A 14,981-nucleotide genomic window follows, 5' to 3' on the forward strand; every position below is an offset into this window, starting at 1 on the left:
CAAAAGGGCAGAGGCAGCAGCTTTAACAGAACCACACAAAACGAGCCGCTCATTTCAAAGTGAAAGCAGAATCAAGTGCAGCACCTTAAAAGAACTGCTTTGACTTTGTTGGCAGAAAGGCAGGCTAACTCCCCGTTACCTACAAAACTCTCAGAACCTTGGAGGGGATGAACCACATCTTATTTTCCTAGTTTTTTCTTGATGTTTTGCATCTCTTGACATCTTGGACATCAGAGAAGCAGCATGTAAGAGGACTACCTTAGTGTAATTCTCTGTGTACATCTTTATCTCTGATGTCACATACGTAAGTATCATCAGAGCGAGGTAGTTGATGTATACTGCAAGTTACGATTATTTTTGTTTTGTTTTATAGAGCAATACAGTAAAGAAGAACCTAAAGCAATAGAAAACTTTTATCACTACTTCTAATTTTTGAAACATTATCTGAAATTAAATTTGAGAGTGTTAGCATCGTAACTTTAACTAGAAGTAATTATGGATGGAAGAGATGTGTATGTAAGAAAACAGGGTTAAGTAAAACAGTTAATTCAGAAAGCCTAAGAACCCTATTAATCATTTTCTCCATCTACTGAACCTCCCCTGTGACTATACATGAAAAAAAAATTCTTTACAAGAAAAGGTACATCCTTCACATCCTTCAAATGTTGAAGGATTATAAAAGTTTCTTGAAATTTAGGACTATTTTATAGCCAAATATACACTAATAACTGGTTCAGCAGGGATAAGAGGCTTGATAAAAGTAAATTTTGCTGTAGTATTTGGCTGTAAGGTGCTGGAAAAATATTTTGATGCCAATATAATTGCACACATAGAATGTTTTAATCTAGTGAATTGCAAATGATAGAAAATACATTTGGGACGAGGGTAAAATTAAGGTCCTAGTGACTGTAGTTATTACATCTACTGCCAAAACTTCTTGATCTACCAAAAAATTCTGTATCTTTTTACTTAGCCTTGAAATGAAATCCTTTTTGTGTCTCCCTAAAGATAACATCTTCTAAGAACAGTATTTTTACACACACTCCTTAGTCCATCTGCCTTCCTGGGTCTGCAGATTGAATCTTTAGCTTAATAATGTGGTTTCCAAGGGAAGATTTATTCCCCCACTTGTTGAAACAGGACGTATTAACATGTCGAACAGAGGCCACCAGAAAGCCTTGTTGGACTTTCCCGACCTCACAGAATTTTGCCCTGTGTTATGCAATTCCCTTCAACTAACTAAAGATGGTGTAGATGACTCTCTCTATAACAGATTATTTGGAAGTGCTTTTCATGCCAAAAATGTTAGGGTTTATGACCTTGAATTCTAGCTGTAATGTGAATATTTTGCTTTGCAGTTCTAAAAAGCCTTTTACCTCGTATGTCAAATTGCTTAAATTATGGTGCATCATTTTTCTGCCTACGTTAATGTTAATCATTCACCAGAAACACAAGTAGTAAATGTTTTAAACAATTTTAGCTAAAAGTAAGGCTTCCAACTTAATATCATAGAATACAATTAAAGGACTAGGAAAAAAAAAAAAAAGTTGGTGTAGCTTTCTTGGAAGCAGCAGTGCCTTAGGCCACCAGACAGCTACATGGTTTTCCCTTACCTTTAAACGTACTGAACAAAATTGTAAACAAACCACCACCACTACCCCCAAAATACCACTGAGAACATCAAAAATAAAGACAGACAAAAAGGAGTGATCTACATTTTAAAGAATTCTGTTACATTCTTATAAAACAGGGAAAATGACAACATCCATTAATTTCTTACCTCAGCAATTGTCCTGACAACTAAAACACAGATTGGGGTTCGTCACAAGGAGGATATGGCTTTTCTCTCAAAAGTGGGTGTTTGCTCCCTGAAGCCAGGAAAAGCGTGACATGGCCAACTGCTAAGAGTCAGCAGGATTATAAAACTGTAACTCACCTCTTGCTTCATTCAGCGATTAGGAATGGATGGTAAAGCTTGACTGCGTGTTGTTTTCTCCCTTTCTTGCAGGAGAAAGGCAATAAGGAAGGCCAGGCTAGGTAACACAGCAATTTCAGGGTTTAAAACATCCTCAGGAAGCACGTTCTTAACTAATGAATTAGTTCTGCTGCTAACTCCAACTACCCCAAGAGAAAGTTACACATATCAGCAAAAGTACAAGAGCATTCACTGCTCATATAGCTTTGACACAAAGTGGAACAGGTGACATTGCTTTTTATCTGCTGGCTTCCTTAAGGAATTTACAACATGACAACTGGTCTGCAATAGGGTGAGATGTAGACAAGAACATGAAAATATAGTTGGTCTTGTTCTTTACAAATAGAAGAATCAGATAGCTGGAAAGCCTTTTCTAATTGTACCCTAATAGAAGTATTTTCCTGATCTTAGTAAAAGTTTTAAGCAAACAATTCCTAGTATAGGAAGGTTCTGAATGACAGAGCTTGAAAAATTCAAGACAGACCTAGCCCAGCTTCTGCTGCTCTCATTCTTCGAGCAGTCCAGAAAGCAGAAGCTGTGCACAGTAGCGTTATCATGACTACTAGATACTGTGAAATCTTAACTAGTTTAGAGAGGCTAAAGAAAAGCTGCTGCTGAAGTCATGTGCCTACCCTTGTTATAGGAAGTTTCTAATTTCAAAAGGAAAATTATTTAAACAACAAAAAGATAAGGTAAATACAGCCAAGAACACAAAGAAAGGTCCCATATTTACTGGCAGATTTCAGCGTCAGGAACTCTGATGCAGCTGAGGGTATTTTTCCCCTCCAGAGAAGAGAGAAGGCTGGCTAATTTAGTACTTTTCTCTTGTTCACAACCCGTTCCACCCGTATCTTCATAAGCAAAGTCAGCTGCTGCAATACTGTATGTGCCGTTTGTACAATTTATGCATAGATATATAAACAGTAAATTCATCTGGATGAACTGGGTAATAAAGATATAAATCTACTGTGATTGCTATATGAAGTTCCTTCAGCATTTACAACGTAAGTGTGGTGTATGTTGACATAAGTCATCACAATTTCCCTAAGAAAATGGATGGGAGATACAGCGATACTGCATGTTTCTGCTTTTCTTAGTATACTGCTTACCACAGAGATCTGCAAACATTAGTTTACTTAGAGGATTTGAGAGAATAAATGGAAAAATACCCACTATTAACTCTACAAGAACAGAAGGAACATCTTCATAGTTACAAGCCTTTCACAGATCATTCAACAAAATTTCTCTAATTGAGGCACAAGTTGATGGTATGCCTTTCAACTATGCTGCCAAAAATGGCTGTTAAGAACACAGGTTTTTGAAAACATGAGAGGTTTATATGCATTTAAGCTTTGGACAAAGCAAGCCTGGAATGAAGAGGCTGAAAATGGAGAGACATCAGATTTTTATACACTATAAGGTCAAAAGGATCCTCTGTGATCATTTATACTAACTTCCCTATAGTACATCCCACAGGACTGTTCTTGGGAGCATTGATCAGAAGAAATAAATTCCTTGTTGAGGTAGAATATCTCTTTCAGAAAGATATCCAAGTGTGTTTTAGAGCTGTGTCCTCATATAATTAATTATTTTACCAAACATGGCATTTTTGACTTTGAGTTTGACTTGCTGTAGCTCCCAGTTTTGAATTATATTACTCCATTATATGCTGGACTGAAAACCTGTAAGACTGGGCTTTTCCCCAACACCGGTTTCAGGTTTTGTTGAAATGGCATTTCCACTTTCATTTGGTAAAGCAAGTTGAGTTACTACCGATTTGTTGGAAAGACAAAAGTAAAACAGAGAAGAATGGGGAGAAAGAAAGAAATAACCTTCCCATCTACCAGTCTGGCTCATTTTATTACCACAGGAGAATTATTTTAATGAGCAAAAAATTAATGCCATGCCTCAAATCCCATAAGCCCTTTTAAATTCCTAGCAGAGATTCACGGTCATTTTTTTAGCTGTTTTGAATTAAAAAATATTTGTCTTAAGACAGAGGAAGAGCTTATTCTTTCCACTTTCCTCTTGCCCTCTGCCTCTTATTGAACAGGAAGCACGATCTGATAATAAACAACAGAGCACACTCATCTTTGGAAACTCAGTGTTTGTTTTTATATTGTTGTGTGTGCAACACAAGTGGAAAAACGTTAATACTGTGGCTTAAATCTAACCTGGAGCTCCTTATGCTCAAATGCTCCTGCAATGAAGAAGCCTGCAAAGTCCTTCCTAAAAATCTGAGTCTCTCATTTCCCTCTCAGCTGTTTCTAGTCTTTTTATCTCTTCCATTCCCCATATTTTTCTCTTCTATGCAAATATAGTTCATACAGTCCTGGCATGCCCCGTGCTCACACATCAATAGCAAGAATTGTGATGAAACCTCCTCTGCCTGTTGCATCTCTTTTGCTTATGGTGACTTGGAGCAGAATGTGTGTCAGAGCTGCCAGCAGAGACATTCTTAAGAAAGAGCAATGAAACAAATTACCCACTTAGGACAGCAAAGATCGTTCTGCTAGATCAAAGTACAAGCCAGCAGGATTTTTAACAAGGAAAATAGAATCTGAATCAGGTTAACACATTTCTCCCCTTTTAGATAGGGATTTTCACAACCTATTTCTAAATTCTGGCATCAGAACAAAAAGCTATCAGAAACATTAAAGATCTTTATAGCTTATAGGAATCTACTCAGCATTAACTGAAATTCATAAAGTCCCAATCCAATAAAAATGGTGCAGTGTATGATGTCTGGAATTATTTGAGAACAGCTTTCCATTTGCCTGTTTCAAAGTTCATAATACAAAGGGTATCATTGAACAGAAGTTTTCAGAATATACTCTTTAGATCACATATACACTATGGACTGCTTGCTGCAGGCCTGCTGAGAGACAGACAGCCAAATCGATTGTCCTGGTTTCCATTTGGTAGCTTGTTTTAAGAGACAGACAGAAGTATATGACATTAACGTAGTATGCTGATATTACTTCCTATGAAAGAAACTGATGAATGTGAAGTTCAAAGTTTGCAAATATTCAAAAATACTAATAGGAAGGTATTTCAACAGTAATCATAAGTGGAAAAGATAAACAACAATGAGAATTAAAGAAGAAAAATTATACCATATAAAACCACCTTTACTATGGGGTAATGTATATTAGGAAGTTTTCCAAGAACTGGCTTACAGCGTTGTAGGAACACAAAATAAATAATTAAAGCAAAACAAAGACCAGAAATGATAGCCAAGAACTTCATTCATCTGCTTTTACATCAACAACTTTAGATTGTGATGTAACGAGACTTGCTAAGAAATTTTATAACTGTTGCCACTGTTTGAGTAATCCACAGAGAATAACTGTTTTCACTTACCTTGGTATAGACAGAATAGCAGGTTTATGCTTTACTTTTCTGATGAATAAGGGCCAAAAGTGTCCCAGCTAAATAAAATCCTGGCAGCACTGCACAACCATCAATATTCATCTACCTGCTATTTCAAGTAAGCTCACAAAATGGTTAGTTAAAAATGTAAAAACAAAATCACCTGCAGAGCAATCGTGGTATTCTTCGCAGGATATTTCCCCACCAGTCCTTGTTCTTTGCGTTTCTTGAATTTCCTAAAGTAGTCCTGTATCAGGAAGGTGGCATAGAACTTCCCCACGGTTACCTCATCATCTAAATGAACAGACCAGACAGATCTCTCCCAAGTCAGCACATTTATCAATAGCCTGTACACTCATATCTGATTTTGGGGGGGAAACGTGATGGGTGCAATACTATGCTTTCAGCTTACAACCATGGACCCTGTAACTAGTTTAAAAGCAATGTTTTAGCAAGCAGTTTAAGTCCCATCAGTTAAGTGAACTCATCCTTAATGAAGAAGAAAATACCACACTTCACCAAGTTTCATGTATTTCTAAGTAAGTTTGTATAAGTTTCTAACAAAAGCATAAACATTTTTGTATATGCATAGAAGCTGAAAGACAGGCTTTAGTTACTTGGAATAAATGGATTAAAATAAAAGCTACTGTGACTTACATACAGTTATGTTTGTAAGAGTGACTCTAGTAAAAAAAAGTCCTCCTTACAACATCTCTCTTTTTTTCATTGCTGAACCAAATTTGCTTGGTCAGTGTATCAGTGTAGCATTGTCCTGATTGTATAAGGACTTTGACATCTTTACAGCCTGCTTCACTATGCTCTTTATTGGTGTCGTGCCCTCACTGTCATTGCCAAGCACCCTCCTGTCGGAATTTTATTTGTGTCCCAGATGCTCATGCTGGACTGTATCTTCTGCTGTCTTATCGTCATCCAGTAAGATAGATTCTAGACCGAGAAAATCCCACAGAGGTTTCAATTTCACATATTCTCATTATTTCAGTGAAGATGTGGTCCTTAGCCACCTTCTGGCTAGGCGATGATGATGACAGTAAATGTGAAAGAACACAGTGCTGTCCCACATTACTGTATTGCGTCAGCTCTGCAACGCCGACAGAAACGAAAACAACTTCTGTCAGTTAATTTAGTACAACTCAAGAGATAGGTGGGCAGCAAGGGCCATCAAACCTAGCATTTTTACAGTCACTTTTGTGAACCAAATGAAATTTCAAAGTCTTCAGAGTTCAGAGGCAGGTACCTTATGAGATATCAACACTGCCTGGTTCACAGCCTGCTAAGAACGTATCTGCCCGTTTTACGAGCCCCGCTGAACGATTCAGCTGTGCAGGTTTGCTCTCTTGATGAGTAACGCTTGCCAGAAAACTGGGAATAGTTTTCTATTCAAAAACATTGCTTTTGCTTTCACACATATTTTTTTCCCTCCAGAGTTATCTGGCATGAAGTTAGCTACTTCCCTCCCTGCTGTGCTGCCTAAAATCTCCGTTTTTTTCAGTATCTTGAGGTTTGCAACACGGCTGCTAGCTGGCTACTGCCGTACAGAAAGGAGGGATGGTGCGTTTTAGGCATCAAAGTTCTCTCCAGCGGTACAGCCCACACCCTGATGGGCAGTATCCCGACATTCCAGCTGCCCTGGCTGGAACAGGCAGGTGCACATCACATCGCAGGATCTGGGTTACTCTGTGCAGTTGCAACTCGACTAAACACTGAAAATCTAACATGCCCAGACACATTTTAAACACACCTTTGTTAGAAAATACGGATTTTTTTAGTTTTATGTCATTTCTCTACATTTTAAGTCCCTAATGGAGCTTTGGGATAGACTTGAGTTTGGTTTTTCATATCGTTTTGTGGTGGGGTTTTTTTATGTATGAACACATTCTGTTAAGCAAGCTTTTTCTCTAATTGATTGTCAAGCAAATTCTCTAATCAATTGTCATATACTGTAATGCCATACATGAACATTGGATTAACACAGAGTCTCCTCGTGTCTTCATTTTATCAACAATATGCCCCGATGTATCTCACTAATGATAGCACTTCTAATAGTGTCTTTTACCTGTGCTATGGCAGATTTTGCTAATTTAGATTGAATTAACCTTCTTTTTGTGACTTGCTTTTACATCAATAAAAAGGATGGGGAAATCCAATCCATGTACAATAGTGTTTAAACTCATTTTTACCTCTGTGACAACATTAGTCTCAAAATCAATCCTCTACCATGCAAAACAAGCTCCTCGCATTATGTCTGAAGCGGGCTGTATGCAAGTGAGAAAGTACGACAGGCTTTACCTTCAGTAAAAATGCACCAGGGATGTGTTTTCCCAGCATTTTATTTGTTCTTAAATATATGAAAGCAAAAATAATCACAATAATCACTTCAAAACACCTTGGTTGGGAGACTAGCCTGTTGTAGGAAGTATCTCAGCACATTTAAGAGCCTCCTCTGCCAAATACTGACATCTCTTCAAAGGTCCAGGTGCCCCCAGTTCCTGCTAAGGAACAGCAGGAACTCCACAGCTCACAAGAAAAGCTCACCCTTCTCAGATTCCGTCTCAGCAGTAAAAAGCTTTTTAATCGACTCAAAAAATCCAATTCCTGTATTTTTTGTGCACATTTGCTTTGATGTTCATCTGTAATCTCCCTTGACAGCTCCTCAGCAGACTAATGGTGTTCTATATTAGGAAGAGATCTCTTATCAAGCACCTAATCTAAACTTGCCTGCCTTAGTTTCGCTGAATCCATTGATCTTCAACGTAGCCCTAGTCAAACTCCCCAGATAAGGCTTTCCCCATCCTTTATACTACTTTGTCTCAAGTATTTGAACAGAACTTTTAAGGAAGTGAGACAGCAAACGGCTCCTAGAAAAAGCAAGCACATTGAAGTGACAGACTCGATATAACACATACCGCTACGTGTTGCACTGAGAGCATGTCTCAAGTCAGGCTATGACATTGCACAACTACTGACTGTACCTGAGATGACAAAACCTGTGAAATCTCAGTACGGGCCCTTATTGATCGCTCTGGATATGCACCCACTTTTTATGAGCATATTAGATGAATGCATTACCAGTTTGCTGAATTGTGCATGCCAAAGCCTGTACGTACAAACAAGATGCGCGTGTACATCACGGGCACAGTCAGTCGTAGCACAGACATGTGCACACAAGAACTGAAGCCTGGCCAAGGGGGGCCATCCTTGACTTTTTTTTCCCGAGTAACACACATATAGCCAGATACGGACAGGCATAGGGAGGCAGCTAAGCGTAACTGACCACAGAATAGACAAATCTGTAATTACAATCAGTGAGAGCAAAAGGAATCACTTCAGTAGGAGGTTTTTGGAAGAGGGCAAAAAGTACGAGGCAGGATTAAATGGGTTTGCAGGTGGGGACTGGGGAGTTTAGAGAATACAGGTGAATCTTTGGTGATTTATATGTATTTTTCTTACTCTCTAGTCTCCTAAGAATGTTAACTCATTCATACATTCAGGCATTTAACTGACATTCTATGCTTTTGCAAAGCAGCTTTTCAATTGTATTGAAAAGGTGTTGCTAACTACTAACGGTTTAATGAAGTTATAGTAATGAGTTATTTAACCGGTACCACAAATTAACTAACTGTCCATTTCTAGTGCATCTATTTATAATTCGGGGAGGGGAAAGCTATGTTGTTTATTTTACATTCTGCTCTGCAAACAGCTGCTCTGTTTATGTTCTGGAGGCATGCTCAGGAGCACACGAAGGATCTGGCATTCAGTTAATACCAGCAAAAGTAACACTGGAGAAAAACATCATAAACTAGACTGCTCTATGCTTTCAAATGCAAGTGATTTTAACCTATTGAATCTGAATGCTTTGTTGATTTATATTGAAGAGAATTTTCTGTCTCCTAGCAGACTGTTACTATCAGCTGTCACTGGTGTTATTTCATATACAATTTTCTGTTGAGTATTAAGCATCGGCAGAAATTGATTTCTACTATATATTAAGCTATTTTACACTCCTACGGCATATGAATGCAAAATAGCTGTATTCCTCTCTTTTCTAGTTGAGTTTCAATATTTTCGGCGTTCAAGTAATCATAACAAGGTCTGCAGAGAAATAAACCAAACTGCAACCAAAAATTCATAAATCTTCAGGCTTTCCCAACATGTTCTTATTCATAACTGGCTTCTAGAAGCCACACTGTTCCCTATCAATTGAGCAGCGATCCAGGCTTTCAGCCTTCTAGCTATGCTGAAGAGCTACATTTGCAGAATAAATATTAGCAATGAATTTTAGTATAGCTGAAAATAAATATACAGCTTATATTCAGCAATGAAATGAAGCTGAAGTGAACAGTGAGTTACTATGTAAGATTAGTTCTAGAAATGTAATCTTTACAGATTCTTTGTCAGATTGATTTAGGCAGGCACAGCTCACTATTCTGAAGCATGCATCTCTATTTCAATAAAAAAATGTAGGGGAATAAAGTCGGCAAGAGGCAACACTAATTCCATGCCACCACCCTAAAACAGAATTGCTTCAGAATATTCGGAAAGACTCATAGTTGAAAGGAACAGAGGCTGCAGAAAAAGCTCAAGCACATAGTTACAACAATAACAAAGCAATTCATCTATGCCATGCAAGCACTTAGATGTAAGGCTAAAAACAACAGAGTAAAACACAAAAAGTTGTTTTAAATGTGCAGTATCAGTTCCCCTTTGGGTAGTCAAATTTGCTAATTTTTGCCTTCAACGCCACGCTTCTCCGGCGGCAGCCACTGCACCAATAGCACGTGGCTCCCTCCAGCCACAAAGCTGATGCTGCTCCTCGGGTCATGCTGAACAGCAGTGCAGCCAGCATGCTCCTGCTCCCCCAGGACCGAGAGCATCACCTTCGGCAAGGGACCAGCTCCACCACCGTGCCTGGGATCTTGAGTCTGCTTCCAAACCTGAGTCTGATCAGTCTCGAAAGTGGCCGTAACGCTACGAAAGTACAATGAACTACAAGAAATACCAGATGATTACAATGGATCTGCGTATTGGATGGCTAGGTAAATATATCCTGGGCGTGGGCGACAGTGCAACAGATCCTGCACCTTTAAAACTTGAAAAAGCAATTAAAAACCAGTCTCCTAGACCTGCACTACAGCTTAGTAATAAAAATGTATATATTTAAAAAGGCTAAATATATATATTAGAATATATATATTTAAAAAGAGAGATATAACAAATATTTGACATGGCATTTTTACAGCACGTAGGAACATTTAATATACGCGCCTTGTAGTTCTCACAAACATATTGGTGCCATTAGAATTTAAATATCTCTTCACATGGGCCATATTCACATCTCAGTCATACTGGCATAAACCCAAACCATTTCCATTATCTGTTGACTATGAAATTGCTCTGGTTTAAACTAGTGTAACTGAGATAATTTAGCCTCTTGCTTCATTAATTTAGCAAACAAAATATTATTAAGCTGGCAATTAAATTTGTTTAGTTTTCTCCCAGAAGTATTCAAGACACACAGGGATACAAGCTATTATGTGGTGTACATTGCCAAGCTTCATTAGTACAAAACATGTTATTTTGCTCAATGCATTGAAATCAAACTAAGTTTAGTTTATTTTGCTGAATGATTTGAAATTAAGGCTAGATTTTGGTCTAATAAGGTATTTTTTCCAAGAAAGAAAATAAGCATAACATTGTCCTCTCTTTCTTTTTGATCTAAGGAAGTTGTACTTATCAGTCCTGTACGTATTATCTAGTGGAACAGGATGTAGTTTTTTCTATATTTATTTTGTTATTATTGTTTATTGTCCTTTAATGACACTATGATTACAAAATTTAGTAATTCTATTTCTTTGGTTCCTAACAATCCAGAAAGACCAACATGCACAGAGAACGGCATATTGCAAAGTTTATCGGACTGACCGCCAGCTGGAGGGACAACTTGGTCAAGTAATTTCATGCTCGTTTTCTTCCATATTTTCTTTATAACTGCTCTAAGTTCTTCGTTTGCTTGCTCTAGGTTACCTGTGGCAATAAAATACAAAAATGGAGGATGGCAATTACATTTCAATCAGCTGCAGTGAACAATCCTTTAGATATTAATTAGCTGTAGACAAATACTAAGACTGCGACAGGGATCCTTTGCAGCAAGCCTAAGCTACGTGTGGTAGGAGAAAATACTACAACTAAAGAGAAGAAAGGGTGTAAGGCAGCGAGTTCCTGGGGCTTTCAAATCAGTCTCTGCACTGCAGAGGTCAACCATAATTTACACATCCCAGCTCTACTCTGTCACTGCTTAATACTGTCTGCTTAAACTGTGCGGAAAGTGATGACTTGCTTTTTACAAGCGACTTTCTTGATCCACAGCCGAGCCTCTATTTTTTTAATCATAGTAATTACTCAGTTGAACAGGCTTGAAAGTTCAGGCAACTGACTACTGAACAATTTTTCATCTCTTGCAGTGCTCACCTGAACCACAACAATGGCTGAGGGGGCTTAATCTAATTGTTTTATTATTGGCACTGGAACTCAAATTCTGCTGAGAATAGCAATAGACATGGAACAGAAAGTAGGAAAAGATGGTAAAATAATGAAAAAATGTAGGAAAATAGAAAGAAAAGTCTTTGAAATATACCACTATTTTTTAAAACCTTTCCCTCTGGCGCAAATGACAGAAATGCATTCAACTGCCAGAACTGGCCTCGACCAGATGGGGATGTTACTTTCAAGTGTGCAAAAGCTGCAGTTGCACCAACATGGGATCCAAGGCACCAAGTTAAGGAGCAGTGAGGAAGGAGCCTCTTGGCTGGACAGAAAGGGGAACTCATTCAGGCCCTGCAGCAGAGCTTCTGCTACTGTGCCGCTGCTACATGGGTTTATCTGACCAGATAAAGGCACCTAATAATTTCTGAGATTTCCTGGGCTCTGGCCTCACCATCCTTTTCGTTTCATTTTCTAGCAAATCACTCCTAGCAACAGTGACTCCAACCCATGATCCAAAAGCAAACCCAGTCCAGTGAGACTAAGGCAGCCCTACTCATGTCCAACAAAATGAATAAAGTAAACTGTAACTTTTCCTTATCGTGCCTTCTGACAAATGCAGCAAAGGCTTTACGGCCAAGAACCTTACCTTCTGTTTTTATCTTTAGAGCAGTCCTAACCAAAGCAAACAATGTAGCATTAAACATGACGGTTCCATCGCTGTTTAGTGGCATATTCATGGCTACTAACCTCTGTAAATGAGAAAAGGAAAACAAATTTTGATGGAGTTTTGTTTGAAAAAAAAAAAAAACAAACCGACAACAAAATCCTGCAATGTTCATTTCTGAAAAACTGATGTATTAAAAAAAAGTAATATCCACAAGAGGCATAAAAATTACATCTCCAAAAACAGTTGAGTCTTCTACCCTAGCTGCCTATAATAACCACCCAATATCGCTTCTTTCTGATATTTATCACATGCATGCTTATACAAAAGCTAAAACTGTTCAGTAGTTTTCATGCGCTATTTACTGAGTTAATTTGCAAACCCTGAAGCCCAGCCCTGGGCTCTGACTGTAAGTCACACTAAGCAAGTATTAAGGACAAATGCAGTTACGGAAGAGCACGCACTTCAGTTGCAGTCACGTTCCAGGTTTCCCACAGGTTCCCTCCAGCCTCACACTCCATGAAGAAACATAGCACTAAGCCCGTTTGTATAAACTGATTCATTTCTTAGGTAACTCTTCAGTGATGCTGTGCATCTCTTACACTGTCTACACTGAACTAGTGCAAACGGGGCTTCCCTCTTTCAATTAGTCCATCTCTGCATTAGTGTTCGTATTTTAGAGAAGTATCGCTGTGACCCTGTCAGAACACTACTTAATCTACCAAAATCCTTTCCTAATGTCTAACTTGAATTTTTTTTCTGTTAGTTTAAAAGCATTACTCAATTGGATAACTTATCTTAATGTATAGATATAGGTTTGCTTTAAGTACGCCTTGTGGCATCCCACTTGAACCCAGTGTTTTGTATGTCAACTTACCTGTTTATAAAACAGATACAAAAGAAATCCAAATGACAGGTCTGTTGTAACAATCCTTCAATTAAAAGGCTTGATCTTATTCCTACTGAAACTGCTAAAACTACAATATCCATAGTTCTGAAGTCCTCAGATACTCTAATAATTATTCATCTCCTTTGTGTTGCTTTCCAACTTTATTAAAATGCAATTAATCCTCATTAAATTACACACCATGCCTGACAAATTCTACATCATTTTAAATTCCCTTTAATTTTCAGTCTTCTCACTCACAGCTATGTATCGTTATTCACTTCAGCTTGTTTTACCACCTTGCAGTCCCCACCCTTCAATCTCATTTCTACATTGCACATGCAGCAAACTCCTCACGAACGTGCCTGTAAAAACACTGTATCAAAATTAATTCTCCATTAAACTACCACCCTCTTCTCTGTGGAACTGAAGAGAAATCAGAAATGTCACTGGGTTGAAGTACTCTTATATGTGACACTGGGTCACCAGAAATGCTGGGATGAGGTAGTTCACATATGGGACAGTAACAGGCTAGTGATGCATTTCCAGACTGACACCTTTCATTTTGATACTCTGTTAAGAATTTTACATTGCTGTTAACTACTCAAATGAGTACCGAAAGAAATTACACTAATTTTCCTGCTTTCAGTTATGCCTGCAAAAAAACAGGGAAACTTGAGAGTGAGAGAGACCTGGCGAACAGACAGGATCACGGTGCACGCGTGATGCATAACAAGGCAGAAGTGAATGAACAAACTGGGAGAGAAAGCTAGAAAGAAACCAGGCAACACCTACCTTGCAGGCCACGCGGTGGGGGCACAGCTTGCCAAAACCAAGAGGTGGCTGAATACGTCTCAGTAATGTAACCACATCAAGATGCTTTATCCTTCCCCTAGAACGAACACACACCAGTTACCAAACACACATCCATTGCCCCACAATATACTATGCTCTGCGTTAAATCTTATCAGAGAAATGATCTAACTTACTTTGCTTCAGGGTCATATTCTGACCATATCCTTTTGAACTCATCCAAATGATGGGGACCCAGGATAGACCAGTCACGTGTCAAATAATCAAAATTATCCATAATGACTGCCACAAATAAGTTTATAATCTAAAAAAGTAATTAAGAACAATCTGCCTTAATTATTTTGAAATTAAAAAAATATATTCAATAAATAAAATAGCAGGTAGGTAGCAGGTTAAGAATTCAAACAAATTCATCTCTTAAATGATGATTTCTGGCAAATATAATCAAATGTCACAGAAAATACATGCTAATCATTTAACTGACTAACTGGAACTCTATCAGGTGATGGTGCTGACAAGAGTGTGATTCTATCTTAGAGCACTCAGTCTTTGACACAGCCTGTAACACTTTTTTTCTCTTCCTTGGTTTGCCAGGTGTCACTGCATTGAGCTAAAGAACGGAACCAATACATGTATTTGCCATAGTGTAGATCTCAGGAAACAGCTTTCGTATTAATAGGATTCAAAGTCATGACAAGAAGACTTCTGCATACATCTTGTTAACAACGAAGATGATACAGAACAGCAGAACGTGTATGTTTACACATTAG

The 14,981-nt window shown here is 38.2% G+C and overlaps 1 protein-coding gene across 10 annotated transcripts in view; it reads right to left on the reverse strand.

The window, feature by feature from the left end:
* CACNA1D (calcium voltage-gated channel subunit alpha1 D) overlaps nucleotides 1-14,981 on the reverse strand; it is a 235,682-nt gene that overhangs the window by 21,829 nt on the left and 198,872 nt on the right. For all 10 annotated transcript variants that reach the window (XM_055806929.1, XM_055806923.1, XM_055806927.1 and 7 more), the window contains 5 exons: nucleotides 14,388-14,515; nucleotides 14,194-14,290; nucleotides 12,495-12,597; nucleotides 11,288-11,389; nucleotides 5,511-5,641 (listed from right to left, as the gene is read on the reverse strand). In XM_055806929.1, the coding sequence (XP_055662904.1) occupies nucleotides 5,511-5,641; nucleotides 11,288-11,389; nucleotides 12,495-12,597; nucleotides 14,194-14,290; nucleotides 14,388-14,515 (561 nt within the window). The remainder of the gene's footprint in view (nucleotides 1-5,510; nucleotides 5,642-11,287; nucleotides 11,390-12,494; nucleotides 12,598-14,193; nucleotides 14,291-14,387; nucleotides 14,516-14,981) is intronic.

Source organism: Falco peregrinus, chromosome 5 (assembly GCF_023634155.1).
Source record: "Falco peregrinus isolate bFalPer1 chromosome 5, bFalPer1.pri, whole genome shotgun sequence".
Taxonomy (NCBI): domain Eukaryota; kingdom Metazoa; phylum Chordata; class Aves; order Falconiformes; family Falconidae; genus Falco; species Falco peregrinus.